This window comes from Lepisosteus platostomus, chromosome 16 (genome assembly GCF_059453375.1).
Source record: "Lepisosteus platostomus isolate fLepPlt1 chromosome 16, fLepPlt1.hap1, whole genome shotgun sequence".
Classification (NCBI taxonomy): domain Eukaryota; kingdom Metazoa; phylum Chordata; class Actinopteri; order Semionotiformes; family Lepisosteidae; genus Lepisosteus; species Lepisosteus platostomus.
In genome coordinates this window covers 10,845,943-10,858,734 of record NC_142626.1, presented here as the reverse complement: position 1 = coordinate 10,858,734, position 12,792 = coordinate 10,845,943, and the positions used below count along the sequence as shown (strand labels likewise).

Genomic DNA, 12,792 nt, shown 5'->3' with positions numbered 1-12,792 from the left:
GGGGGGGGGGAGTGGGCGGATCTCACCTCGGCAGCCCTTGCTGTCGGACTCGGGGACGAAGCCCTCGTGGCACAGGCAGCGGTAGGTGCCCACCAGGTTCTCGCAGTGGCCGTTGGGGCACACGCCGGGGGTCTGGCACTCGTTGATGTCTGCAAGAATCCAGCAAGGCGAGGGTTAACCCGCCTGTTCCCCCCCCCATGATTCCCTTCACCCACCCCGAAGAGAAACGTCAACCAGCCAAAATGCCAAGAGATCCGAGTCCAAGCCACCTGCCAATCCACCACATCAAACGCAGAACCATCTGGAAACATAACTATATTTTCTAAAAATATAGTTAAATATATAATAATAAAAATATTTTTATCATATTTCTCTCTTTTATCTTTGAAAGAGGTTTCTTAAAGCACTTGACAGTAAGGGGAAAAAAAGCACACAGTTGGAGGAGAGAGCAGGATTAGACAATTAAAACAAAGGTTTGGAATACAGTCGGAAAGCAGAGGGACAGACACAGAACCCGTTAAATCAAACCCTTCTGAAGCAGAAGACGCTGTGAGTCTGGATTTGAAGGAGTTTAGAGAAGGTGGCTCTCCGATATCCCTGGAGACAGAACTCCAGAGCTCTGGAGCGCAGCAGGAGAAGACCCTGTCATCCATAATATTTACTTAACATTAGTTTGATTTAAATGTATATGGAAATGTTTCAAATATACATACTACCATGTACAAAATTATGTAAAATTATGTCTAAGACATTTAACATTAATGTCAGTTTTCATGTCTGAAATTTAAGATTAAAATATCTAAAATTATACACTAGTGTTTCTACTTTTCTGCAGTATACTGTAGAACACTTATATTTTGAAATGGTTTTTTTCATATAGATATAGATACGTGTTTAATACTGCTATGCTTCTGAAGTGTCCCTCTGCAGACATGTTCCTGCCAATTTTATCAGCGATTGTCAAATTGTGAAAAATGAGGAGATCTGACTGGTTACTTGGATAAGTGCCTGTAAGACAGTGAGGATGAGCGGTGGAATGGAACTGGCTGAGGAACTGGCCCTCCTTGAGGGCTGGAGTCGGCCTTTCCTGATGAAAACCGTCAATCCACGCCCATCGTCCTTGTTGAAAGAGCAGCCCATTTGTGATTGATTAAAATCATCAGGAAAAATAGGATATACACCTTCCAACTGAACAGGATAATTACTTAATTAAGCACCTTACATTGGGCTTTTATAAACATTTTCAAATGCTCCATGTATTTTGACATATATACGTTATTACTATATTGACTTTATTGGGACACTTTTCCGATCAACAGTGCAAAGGTGCTCCTTTAACTGGCAGAGACTGGCAGTTGATCAGTTTTATGGTACTTAACTTAAAGCTAACGCATTAGTACTTTAATTATCCGATAAGGGAGGGTTTCCCATGTCTTTGAGCCAATCATTCTATATACTGCAGTACATGATGGTGTAATTACTGGACAGGGGGGTGAATTTGGCTGTTCGCAACAGTTCACTGCACCGGGCCCTCGTGATTGTGGAGACCCTGCTGTATCCCAACACTGCAGACAGCGAGTGCAGGGTGTCGCTCGTATCGGAGCACATCCATCCGCTTCTGGAGCGAGCCCCCCCCCCCCCCCAGCTAAAAGAGAAACCAGCCGAGAGAGGTCAAGAAAAGGCCACCCGAAACCCAGAAGGCGGAGTGTGTGCATGCAGACCCCAGCGCAGGAGCCCAGCTGCCCCCAGCATGTCAGCTTAGAGAGGGAGACCCGGCCAAACCGAGCAGGTCCCGACACAAACTGGCCACCCCATTCGTCACACGAGCGAGTTCAACCCGCCCGATACGTGCATCATGGGATTGCTCAGCAACTGCCTCGTCTTCCGCCACCAGCAATGACCTACTGTATGAATCACACTCACCTCTTCAGGCTGAATAACTTACTGGATCATTTTATTTTTATAAGCTCCTTATCTGCGCAGCACTGCGGCACAGTGGTCGGCATTGCTGCCTCATAGATAGCACTGGAGCCCTTCAATTCTGGCCTTGTGGTGCTGTCTGTGTGGAGTTTGCATGTTCTCCCCGTGTTCCATGTCTCCTAAGGGGGCTCCGATTTCCTCCCGCACTCCAGAGACATGCTGGGAAATGTCTTGGCTTCTGGGAAATCGTGCTCTGGTGTGTGTGTGTGTCTGTGCTCTCTCTGCACTGCGAGCGAATCTCACAGTCTTGGGCCTTGGTCTGAAAACCTCACGCATATGCGTCGAGTACTGGGTTGACTAAAAAAAACGAAGCGATGAACGGAAAATTGTGAAATTGTTGTGGAGACGAGCGATTCCATTAATTAAGCCATGTGTTTCCGTTCCTGAAAAAAAGGGGGAACTATCCATATGAATAATGCGCTATTAATATTTTTGATGGAAAATTTCACGCATTAGGGATTTGGACCCCGGAGAGCTGCGTTGGTCATCAATGAAGAAAAAAAATACAGAGAGTTTCCTCGCAGCTGAATCACTGGGTCACAGACAAATACTGTGTACCTTCGTCCCCCTGTCACTTCATTTTCAAAACGCGTGGGTTTCCTCCCACAGTCCAAAGGCATGCTGGGAGGTGAACTGGCTTCCGGGAAAACTGGCCCTGGTGGGGTGTGTGTGTGTGTGTGTGTGTGCCCTGTGATGGACTGGTGTCCCACCCAGGGTGTACCCTGCCTTGCATACGTTTCTTCCCAGGAAAGGTGTCACCGTGCCACCTTCCTAATATTCCCAAATTCCTTCAAAAGCTGCTATGGGATGACCAGTGTGCGCCGGGGGGAGGGGGAGGCAGGCAGGGAGCTGGATCCGAGAGTACGTGCCTGGACTCCGCTGGGTAACGCTCCGGCTCGTGACACTGTGGGCAGCTGCAAACAGATGCATACGTCAGTGCGTGTCCAGAAGTGCCGTCACTACAGCAGCAAGAGAGGAATGCCCACCCACCTGCTGATTTCCATTCCAGCCGGGCCTAATGGGGCCTTAATGGAAGTAACAGCTGGGTTGACGGGTGTATCTGCAGGTTTTCTACATAAGAAGTGACTTGGCTTTTGAAAGGCAATGGATAAAAGCCAGACCTCCGACGCATGACAGGGCGGAAAGGGGTTCAAATGGATCCCTCTGATTAAGTCACTTCAGGGCTGAGGGCCGGGCTGGAATGAAAACCCGGCAGGTGTGAGTGCTAGGGCTTCCTGGATCAGGATTGGGGAAAAGACGAAAACGGTTGGATTCCAGCTAAAGGAGCAAAGGGAATCATCTGGATTGCTGCCATTGGTTGCGCCAGAGGAGTTCTGCGATGTGGACAGTGAGGCTTCTGCGATCCGGGTATCAATAATCCAGAGATGAGCATCACCAGCTGGTAGGAACAACCTGCCATCCCGTACTCCTATATCCGACTTGGCCAGTGCCCGTTCTTAGCGACTGCTCAGCCCTGTACCGCAAAACGCAATCTGACTTGGCCTTTAACGATGCAGAGCAGCTCTTCATCTGTTGGCTCTGCTCTCCTGTTGCCAAGAAACAGGAGGACGAGACAAAAAAAAGAGACAATTTTGGGGGTCCGGGCCTCGGACAGTCGGGATGGGGGGGGGGCTCACCGTAACAGATGCCGTCCTTGGCGCGGTGCCCGGGGGGGCAGGGTACGCACTCGTAGGAACCGGGAGTGTTCTCGCACTGCTCGTTGGGGCAGGTGTGGGGGTCCAGACACTCGTCGATATCTGGAACCACAGCAAGGGAGCATCTTCGTTAAAACTGGGGGTGACACACCGCTGCCCCCTCTTCGAGCTTTCCTGAACCCCGTCTTTGGAATTCGCCAGGTCGCGGCGGAGCAGGGAGCCCCCGATCTCGTGCTTATACTGGTAATACACGTTAAAAGTAGCTTCTTAAAGTTACTTTACAGTAAGGACACAGTGAGAGGAGACTGGAGGATTAGACAATCACAATGAGGTTTTGGAATACAGTCGGAAAGCAGAGGGACAGACACAGAGCCAGTTAAATTAAAACCCTTCTGAAGAAGGAGGTTTGGAGTCTGGATTCGAAAGTGCTCAGGGGAGGTGACTCTGCTACTCTTGGGGACAGAACTCCAGAGCTCTGGGGCGCAGCAGGAGAAGACCCAGATCTCACGCTTATACTGGTAATAAAACTTTAAAAGTGGCTTCTTAAAGTTATTTTACAGTAAGGACACAGTGAGAGGAGACTGCAGGATTAGACAATTACAGTGAGGTTTTGGAATACAGTCGGAGAGCAGAGGGACAGACACAGAGCCAGTCTGGATTTGAGAGAGTTTAGAGAAGGTGGCTGTCTGATATCCTTGGGGACAGAACTCCAGAGCTCTGGGGTGCAGCAGGAAAAGACCCTGTCACCCCCAGAGTGTAGACGGGCTTGGGGGACAGACAGGAGACCAGAGTCTGAGGCTGTGAGGTGGGGAGGAGGAAGACAGTAACTCAGACAGGTACTGAGGTGCCAGGCCATGCAGAGCCCTACAGGCGAGCAGGAGGATTTTGAAGTCGACACGAAACCCGACAGGAAGCCAGTGCAGGGACTCCAGGACAGGAGTGATGTGATCACTGGCACTCGGACCTGATCGGGATTCTGGCTGCCGAACTCTGGGCAGACTGGAGTTTGCCCAGTGTGGATTTAGAAACCCCAGTGAGCAGAGCATTCCAGTACTCAATTCAAGACGAGTCCAACGTGTTGACCAGCTTTTCAGCAACAGTCGAAGACAACACAGGACGTAGTCTGGCGATATTGCTAAGGTGGGGTGGGGGGGGAATGATGTTTTTACAATATTTTGCACATGCAGATGAAACGTCACCCCCCCCAACCTCCCACCGAGGTCTTCAATTTAGAATGAAATTCAAGTACAGCGCCGTCCACAGACTGGGTAGTGGAAAAACGGAAAGTTAGATCAAAAGAAAAATGAGAAGGAAGAGATGAATGAGAATACCGATGAGGAATAAATCAGAAAAATACGAACGCCGGCAGAAAAGCGAGCCACACCGAGAATGAGACGGCGACGAGAGAGGAAGGGAAGCCTGTTGTTATTGTTCAAGATGGCGGAGCGGCGGGGGGCTCGCTTACCCTCGCAGATGGGGTACCGGAGGGACTTGCTCTTGTAGCCCTCGTAGCTCTCGCACCTGTAGCCGCCGGGCAGGTTGACTGGGTGGGTCTGGGTGGGGGGACGGGACAGAGAGGAGACTCAAGAGCCATCCGCTGTCCGACGACTGGAAATCTCCCCCCCCCCACTCTCAAATGAACAAACTACCGATTTCGGCAGTGCGTCCGTGAGGAAAAAAAAAAACAGCCGGTTGTTTCTGCGTTTGTAGAGGGGCTTCGCCGCGTATTGAACGCGCCTGCGAGACGTATTTCATCAGGAGTAAACGAGAAAGTTCTGTCCAGGTGCCTGATTGTGGGGGTGCGTAGACACCCCCCCCCCTTCCAGGGGGGCACTTTCACTCCGAAACGTGCAAAAAGAGCGGGAAACGCCGATGGAAAGAGGTCGACTGACGTTACGCACTTGAAATTAGTCTTCATGGCCGAACCCCCGTGATGGATGGGGCGCCCGTCGCCGCGATACCTCTAGTTTCTGGAACAGCGGAGCGTTTCAAGATGGCGTTCAGGGGGGAGGCTGAGGAGGAATTGTGAGTTTTTCCAGGACCTGAATGTTATGTTATGACATATAATTATCATATAGGTGGGTAGCTGCATCAGCATGTGTAGGCTGCAAAGGAACAAGTGATAGGTTTATTCCATGCTGGAAAAAAAAGAAGAAAGAGAACACAACGTTTTGGCCGCGGAGCCTTCTTCAGGTGTGAGAAAGTTACCTTTGCTTACTGCCTTGTCTTTCTCACACCCGAAGAGGGCTCCATGGCCGAAACGTTGTTTTCTTTCTTCTCTTTTCAGTATGGAATAAACCTATTACTTGTTCCTAATTATAATATATAATAATGTAGCACTACAGGGTTCAGGTGGGCACCCTCACCACTGCCACATCAGGTCAGCCCCCCAAAATTGGGGACTCGAACCCAGGCCTCTGGTGTCACTCAACAGGGACCCAGCCTCTTGAGCCAAAGGGAGATCTCGCTCAGGCCAGCGGCTGGGGTCCCTGCTATCCACAGGGAAGGGTGGTGACGTCACCGTGCTGGTAAGCCGGCTCGCACAAGCAATGGAGGCCGTATGCGTTACACTAATGTTATATATATATGACATGTCATATGAATGTTGACTACAGAAATATAAGGACGTAACACTAGTTGTTTAGACTTCGGTAATAATTTAAGAACAGCTAATAAGGTTGTTTTTTTTTTAAGTTTAAGAATTTTGATATGAGTAGCACTGGGGAGAGAAAAGACAGTGCTGGGTCATCGAAAGAGAAGCCTAAGATATCTCCATCGTGTATGTATAGCACTACAAGAAAATCGATGGCAACTAATAAGAAAAGTGAAGCAACTGGAGGTGCTTAATGGAGATGCACTCGTACGTATGCAGGAGGAGCTCCAGACCAACGTCTCAGAGTAAATTTAATACCGTCGGAATTGAAGGTCTTAAAAATAGTCCATGGACTGTGTGTGTAAAGAGGTTGAGGAATTGAAGAATGAAGTTTTGAAATGAGTAAATACCTAACAAGAAAAGCAGATTTAAAGACCTTGAATTGGGAAAAAAAAAAGTTTGTAGTACCGCTGCTACAGAGACGTATGATTATTGATCTGGAGCACCTAGAGAATGCTGTTCCAGCTCGTTTCTCGCGAGTCACTAGTGTGTCCCTCCTTCGTGGGGCCCTAAAGATTTCGTAGGCCATGAGGCTCTGTGCCTGCGGTGCCTCATGGGAAAATCCGGCGCTGGTTCTGCCGTGCAGTAGTTTCCGTTTTACGTTGTCGTGCAGATTTGTTTTTATCGTGGTGTCAGTGTAAGAAAAGTTTTAGCTGACCTCTGACCCCAACGGGAGTGTTGTGGTGTCTGGGGATGGGTTTTTTTTTTTTTCTCTTCATTTGTCCCTAAATAAAGTTTGATAACCGGCCAGGGTTTTAATACTAGGGAATTGTGTCACGTTTTTTTTTACCTTCCCCAAGTGAAGGAAAGCTTAGGTTAGGAAATTAGTTCAATTGTACTGGAGGTTGATAGGCTTGCTGGCACAGAATACTTTTAAGACGTACTTTAAAAGTCTCAGCTAAAACTGTTTTTTTTTTGTTGAAATCAAAGTATTTGAGCGTATTTCCCATCCTTTCCTGGTTTTGCCTATTTTTCGTTGAGTATTTGTGACGTTTTCCTCCTTCGAGAGGGCTGGTCTTTCCTGGGTGTCTAAGGCCCCAGGTGGTACCTAAGGGACACCCCACCTTACCTGCACAGGTGCGCTTGCCAAGGTGAATCTGCAGCTTGTAGCCATGGTTACAGCGGCAGGTGTAGGACCCGCCCGTGTTCATGCACTGGCCCCGCCCACTGCCGCAGGGTTCCGCCTCACACTCGTTGTCGTCTGAAACAGAGAAGGCCTCCTCATTTCATCGCCTGGACCACAGTTAGTGCCCCCCCCCTTCCGGTGCAGTCAAACAGGCAGGCATCTAGTGGGATCTTTCCTCTTACTGGGCGTCCTGGCCAAATTTCCCCCTGGCCTTTACCCATCATGGCCTCCTAATAACCCCGCTCTCTGAACTGGCTCCATCACTCTGCTCTCCTCCCCACTGAGAGCTGGTGTGTGGGGAGCGGACTGGCGCCTCATCCAGGTGGGGCTGCACCCTGCTGGTGGTGGAGGGGATCCCCATGACCTGGAAAGAGCTCTGAGTGGAGTGTCCAGGAAAGGCGCTATAGAAGTGTGAGCATTATTATTAATATTATTACTCCTATCCGTGCCCCTGTGGTTGTCACCTCCGAGTGCCACCATGCCTGTGGGCAGCCCCCTCTCCCCCACGGCGTGCCCACTCTTCAGGAGGTGGTCACAAGCTCCACTACGCCTAACGGAAGGGGCAGCGCCTGTTGAAGGACTTTGCTGAAGTCATCAAACAGCGGGCAAAAACGACAGGCGTCACCATTCAGCTGAAAGAGAACAGAGGCCCTGCTGCTCAGTGCCCAGCATGGTGCTAACTGTGCGCTGGCAGTTAAACGAATCCTGGTCCATCCATTGTCTAACCACTCCATCCAGTACGGGCTCGTGGGGGAGCTGGAGCCTATCCCAGCATGCAACAGGCGCAAGGCGGGGTACACCCTGGACAGGACGCCAGTCCGTCACAGTGCGCACCCACAGACACACCATGGCCGATTGCCCCAGAAGCCGATTAATCTCCCAGCCTGCCTTTGCACCGTAGGACGCGAGCATGGCGAGACCATGCAGACTCCACACAGACAGCACCCCCAGGTCTGGAATTGAACCCGGGTCCCCAGCGCCGCCAGGCAGCAGTGCTGACCCAGGTTTCAATACGCCGTCACCAGGTCCCTGTCTGAGCTCAACCTCTGCCTTCCCAGACCTACCCACCCGGGACCAATGCTCCCTCTAATTTCTAATGGCCTGTGCGCGCAGAAATTTGTGAAAGTTGTGCAAATTTCTTTCCCAGTGACAAAAACCTTGTGCGCACTAAATTGAGCGCATGTCAAATTGTAAACCTGAAATTATTTTTTTGTTAATATAACCATCCTCATAGAAGCATAGAGATCCAAAAGATCCGGGACAGCTATTCCATGAGCCCAGTCATAGAGACCGAGTGTCCGAGCGGGCAGGAGCAGGGAGGTATGAGACTACAAGAGCATCGATATTGACGATCAAGTAGCAAAAATAATGCACACATTTTTTTGTGTGCAATTCAATTTCCTATGTGCACTGATTTCATGACCTGTGTGCACACGGGCACACGCGCACGGCTAAGAGGGAACGTTGCCCAGGACTCTCTGAGAGCCAGCGGCTGCCCTGGCTGTTCTTGTGAGTGGCGGGGTACGGGCTCCTCACCCACACAGTACTTCCTCTGGGCATGAGCCTTGTACCCAGTGTTGCAGAGGCAGGCGAAGCCGTTGGCAGAGTTGATGCATTCTCCGTGGCCACAGATGTTCCTGTTCAGCCTGCATTCGTCCGACTTTGGACAGGGGAAAACATGGAAGGGGGGGAACCCACAAACAATTAGTGATGGAGCAGCTGATGATCACAAGCTTTCAGGCAAAAATAAAACCAGAGGGCACAAGCGGAAACTATGGGGAAGTGCATTTAAATGAAACAAGCTGCCATGTTGTTGAAGCAGATAGCCTGGCTGCAGTTAGGAATGACTTTCTTTACACAAAGGATGGTGGGAGTGTGGAACAAGCTGCCTAGCCATGTTGTTGGAGCTGGCCAGTCACGTTCGTGAAGCAGATAGCCTGCTTTCTTTCAAGAATCAGCTGGAAGAGGTCCTGCAGTTAGGAAAGACTTTCTTTACACAAAGGGTGGTGAGAGTGTGGAACTAGCCATGTTGTTGGAGCAGGTAGCCTGGATCCTGCTGTAACGGCAATGCTTGTTAATAAGACAGAATTAAGTGTTGCTGTGCTTTCCCAAATGAGGCCCCATCTCTCTCTTCGTCTCTGGTGCAGCCACAGAGAAACTATTCATGCAGGCTGATTTAAGGTTTCCTTTGATAAGGGACAGCTCCCAAATGGGGATGCAGTTAGCTAAGCCTGGCTATCATGATCAATGGTCATCCATTGGCGCCTATCTGTCTAGGGAGTGCCTATCTGTCCTATGTGTCAGGAGTAAGTGACTCATATCTCACCTTGATCAACCAATCAGGGACTGGTAGGGCCGAGTTACCCATGTGGGACTCTGATGCCCACGAAACTTTCAGCCAATGAACGAGCTGAAGTTCCTCATGGTAAAAACAGGCAACACAGAGAGCCTGGAGTAGGGGAAATTGTAGGAGACTATTCTAAAGAGAATTCTAAGGAGAATTCCAGGGGTGCGAGACAATTCCAGGGCAGGACGGCCCAGGAGCAGAAAGGGTCCCAAGGGCAGGACATTCTCGCAGCGCGCCTCCTGACCATCCTGAGACTCAGCCTGGACAACCACGGAACGGCCAGTGTGTCCGAGTGCCAGAACTTTCCTTTGTTCTAAGAGTCGAGAGCGGAGGTTGCCAGAGAGTAACCAAAAGATCCACCCGAGGTTAGCATCAGCAGCAAGCCGAACAGGTCAGAACTGTGGACAGCTGAATCACTATTCAGAACTCCTATTCCTGACTTGCTGGGACCCACAGTCATCTTTTCTCCTGTGCACAAACTTTGCTAGTTAAAGCCAACACTAACTAGCCGGTCAGTGAGCATCAGCAGCGCACCGTCGCAAGCCGCACAGCACAGCCTGGCACACAGCCAGAGAGCGCGGATTGGACAGCAACAGCCTGCAACTGTTTCTTTGTGCCCGCAGGAGATCTGAGTCCCCAGAGATTGGATGAGTATTCACCTTCAGTGCATTACAGCTCGAGAATTCAATTGTTATCCCAACCAGTTGATATCAATTTAATTCCTAAGAGTTATGTACTTGTTTTGAGTATCCAATGTAGAAGTTATAACCAAGTTCATTTACGAAACGGTCTAAATGAATGATATACTGAACGTATGTCCTCTTGATATATGTAACTCTTCGAAACTGATTGAATATATACCTTTTGTATTCTGATAACCCTCTTGATAAGATCTGTTAGGTTTATATGCATATTTTATGTATTAATAAATGTATTCTCGTGTATTAGTACCTGTGTGTGTGCGTTGTTTGAGTTATATCGCATGGTTGGATTTTAAGGCCATTAAAAGAATCAATTTCGTGATTTACTGCTACAATTAATAATTGTCCCAGTAAATGCCCAAACCCTACAGAACTGGTGCCTTGTGAGAGCACACTACAAGAGCAACATAAGATTAGTCAATTCTTGTAATTTTGTTCACTGCTCAGATGTAAAGATTTTGTGCTCATTACATCAAGTTATGGGTTTCTGTGCAATGCCCTTGGTTACAAGGGGATTCTGAAAGGCAGCCCTACCATAAATAACAGCTTTGTGAAGATTATGATGTGCAGTATTTGATGACACTGGGTCCCTGAGCTGTAGATTCTATTATGTGAGGCCTTTGCTTTGTTGTCTTATCTATTCTTTTAAATGGAGTTGATAACAAAAGTTCAGGAGGGATGACAACAACCATGTTCAATCAGACTCAGCCATCAGTAATTAACAATTGCTTCTGACTTCCATTCCTCTCCCAAAATGCTATAAATACCTACGAGATCCCTATCTCTCTCTTGTGCATGTCTGTTGCATGAGTCTTGCTGTCTCGCTGTCCTCTCCCCCCTCGTGGGCATCCTTGCATAGACAGTACTACGACGCTGCCTACACCATACAATCAATATTCCTGTTTGCTGCTCCAATGCACAGTTTAATCTCAGCCAGGAACCAGCTGAGTACCAGCTAGCCATTGATCTGACTCTCGTTTTTCAACATCTGTCATCTGGTCTTTCCCAAGACCAAGACCCACCATTGTCAACCCGTCATTCCCAAACAGCTAGCGTTTGACCATCTAGTTACTTCTCCTGTTTTAAAATAAATGGGCTGCTCTCGGCAAGCGCACATTCGCCGCCATGTTTGCAAATCTCCCATTCGAAACCTTTCCTCCCATTATCACCTGGACAGTAGCACAATGTCAGCAAACTACGTTAAAACAGCTTTAATTAACAGCTTTAAGTCCCAGTAGACTTCCGCATTTCCCAACGATGTCATCAGCAACGCTACACTCCAGTCCGGTGCAAATCCTGAGCTGCCAATGCAGCCAACCTGCTGATCCTACCCTCGTGTCCATAGGATCGTGCTCTGGATTTTTAAAAAACTGCTGCTTATTTTGCATTCGCTACAGTGTGTTCAGATTTAAAATGACAGGGCACAGAAGTGCTGACTGTGGTGGATAAGATTGCATACTGCTTTTATTCAGTTCATTCTATAAGTACCTTGACGTTTTTTGCATTTTGTTGTTTTAAATCTTGTGTGTCAAAAAAAGATGTAGTATTATTAGGTATGGAAAATACTCCAAACAAAGTAGAAAACCCCAAAAAGATCATTAATAAGATGAGAAAAATGACAAAGTCATGAATGCAGAAGTTTTCAAAATCCTGTACTGAGGCAAACAAAAATTCAACTGAGTGCACAAATGCTCCAAAACAAGCTGCACTGATTGTTGTGCAGCCTTTATGTGCTATAATAGTCATTCACACAATTTAAGAAATAAATCCACCTTTGTCTCAGTCAGGTAGTGAATATAAAGAAAAGATTCAATCCTGGAGACTAAGGAGCTTTCAGAACAGCTCAGGGATACAGTTGTAGAAAGACACAGACAGGCTGCACACGGGTCCCTGTGGATCAGCACTGCCTGCATCCACCCAGTCACAGGCTGTTTCCTGTTCTCAGTCCATGTGCAAACATCACCTTGCTTTCCTTTTCATACAGTTAGGAATGTTGTGAAATTTCAAGTGCTTATTTTTAACTCATAAAAAGAATAGTGTCAATAATGCAACATTGTAAGACAGTTTTCTGCCCTCATAGTGGCATCACAGTTGGTAATAGGAACGTGAATATGTCATATTTTATTTGATATAGGTCAGCAAATACATCAGTCTGGTAATATGTATTCTTCTCATGGGTAACATTGAAATTAATTCAGTTTTAAACACTTCCAAGTTAATACTATTCTTTTAGTAAAAGCAAGACTACGTTTGTGACAGTATACTGTTACAGATGTCGTTAATGAGCATTACAGTGTGTGTGAGTGTGTCAGTGTTGTTGATGTACAGTA

At 48.1% G+C, this 12,792-nt stretch overlaps 2 protein-coding genes across 5 annotated transcripts in view; one reads left to right on the top strand and one right to left on the bottom strand.

The window, feature by feature from the left end:
- The window catches only part of LOC148646872 (latent-transforming growth factor beta-binding protein 3-like), a 54,324-nt gene extending 42,735 nt beyond the window's left edge, over nt 1-11,589 (bottom strand). The window contains exons 1-6 of the mRNA XM_088609383.1: nt 11,578-11,589; nt 8,951-9,074; nt 7,353-7,489; nt 5,101-5,188; nt 3,618-3,737; nt 27-149 (exon numbers count right to left, since the gene is read on the bottom strand). Coding sequence (XP_088465509.1) covers nt 27-149; nt 3,618-3,737; nt 5,101-5,188; nt 7,353-7,489; nt 8,951-9,074; nt 11,578-11,589 — 604 coding nt within the window. The remainder of the gene's footprint in view (nt 1-26; nt 150-3,617; nt 3,738-5,100; nt 5,189-7,352; nt 7,490-8,950; nt 9,075-11,577) is intronic.
- Nucleotides 1-12,792, top strand: part of LOC148646869 (NLR family CARD domain-containing protein 3-like) — an 823,351-nt gene that overhangs the window by 524,364 nt on the left and 286,195 nt on the right. The window lies entirely within an intron of this gene.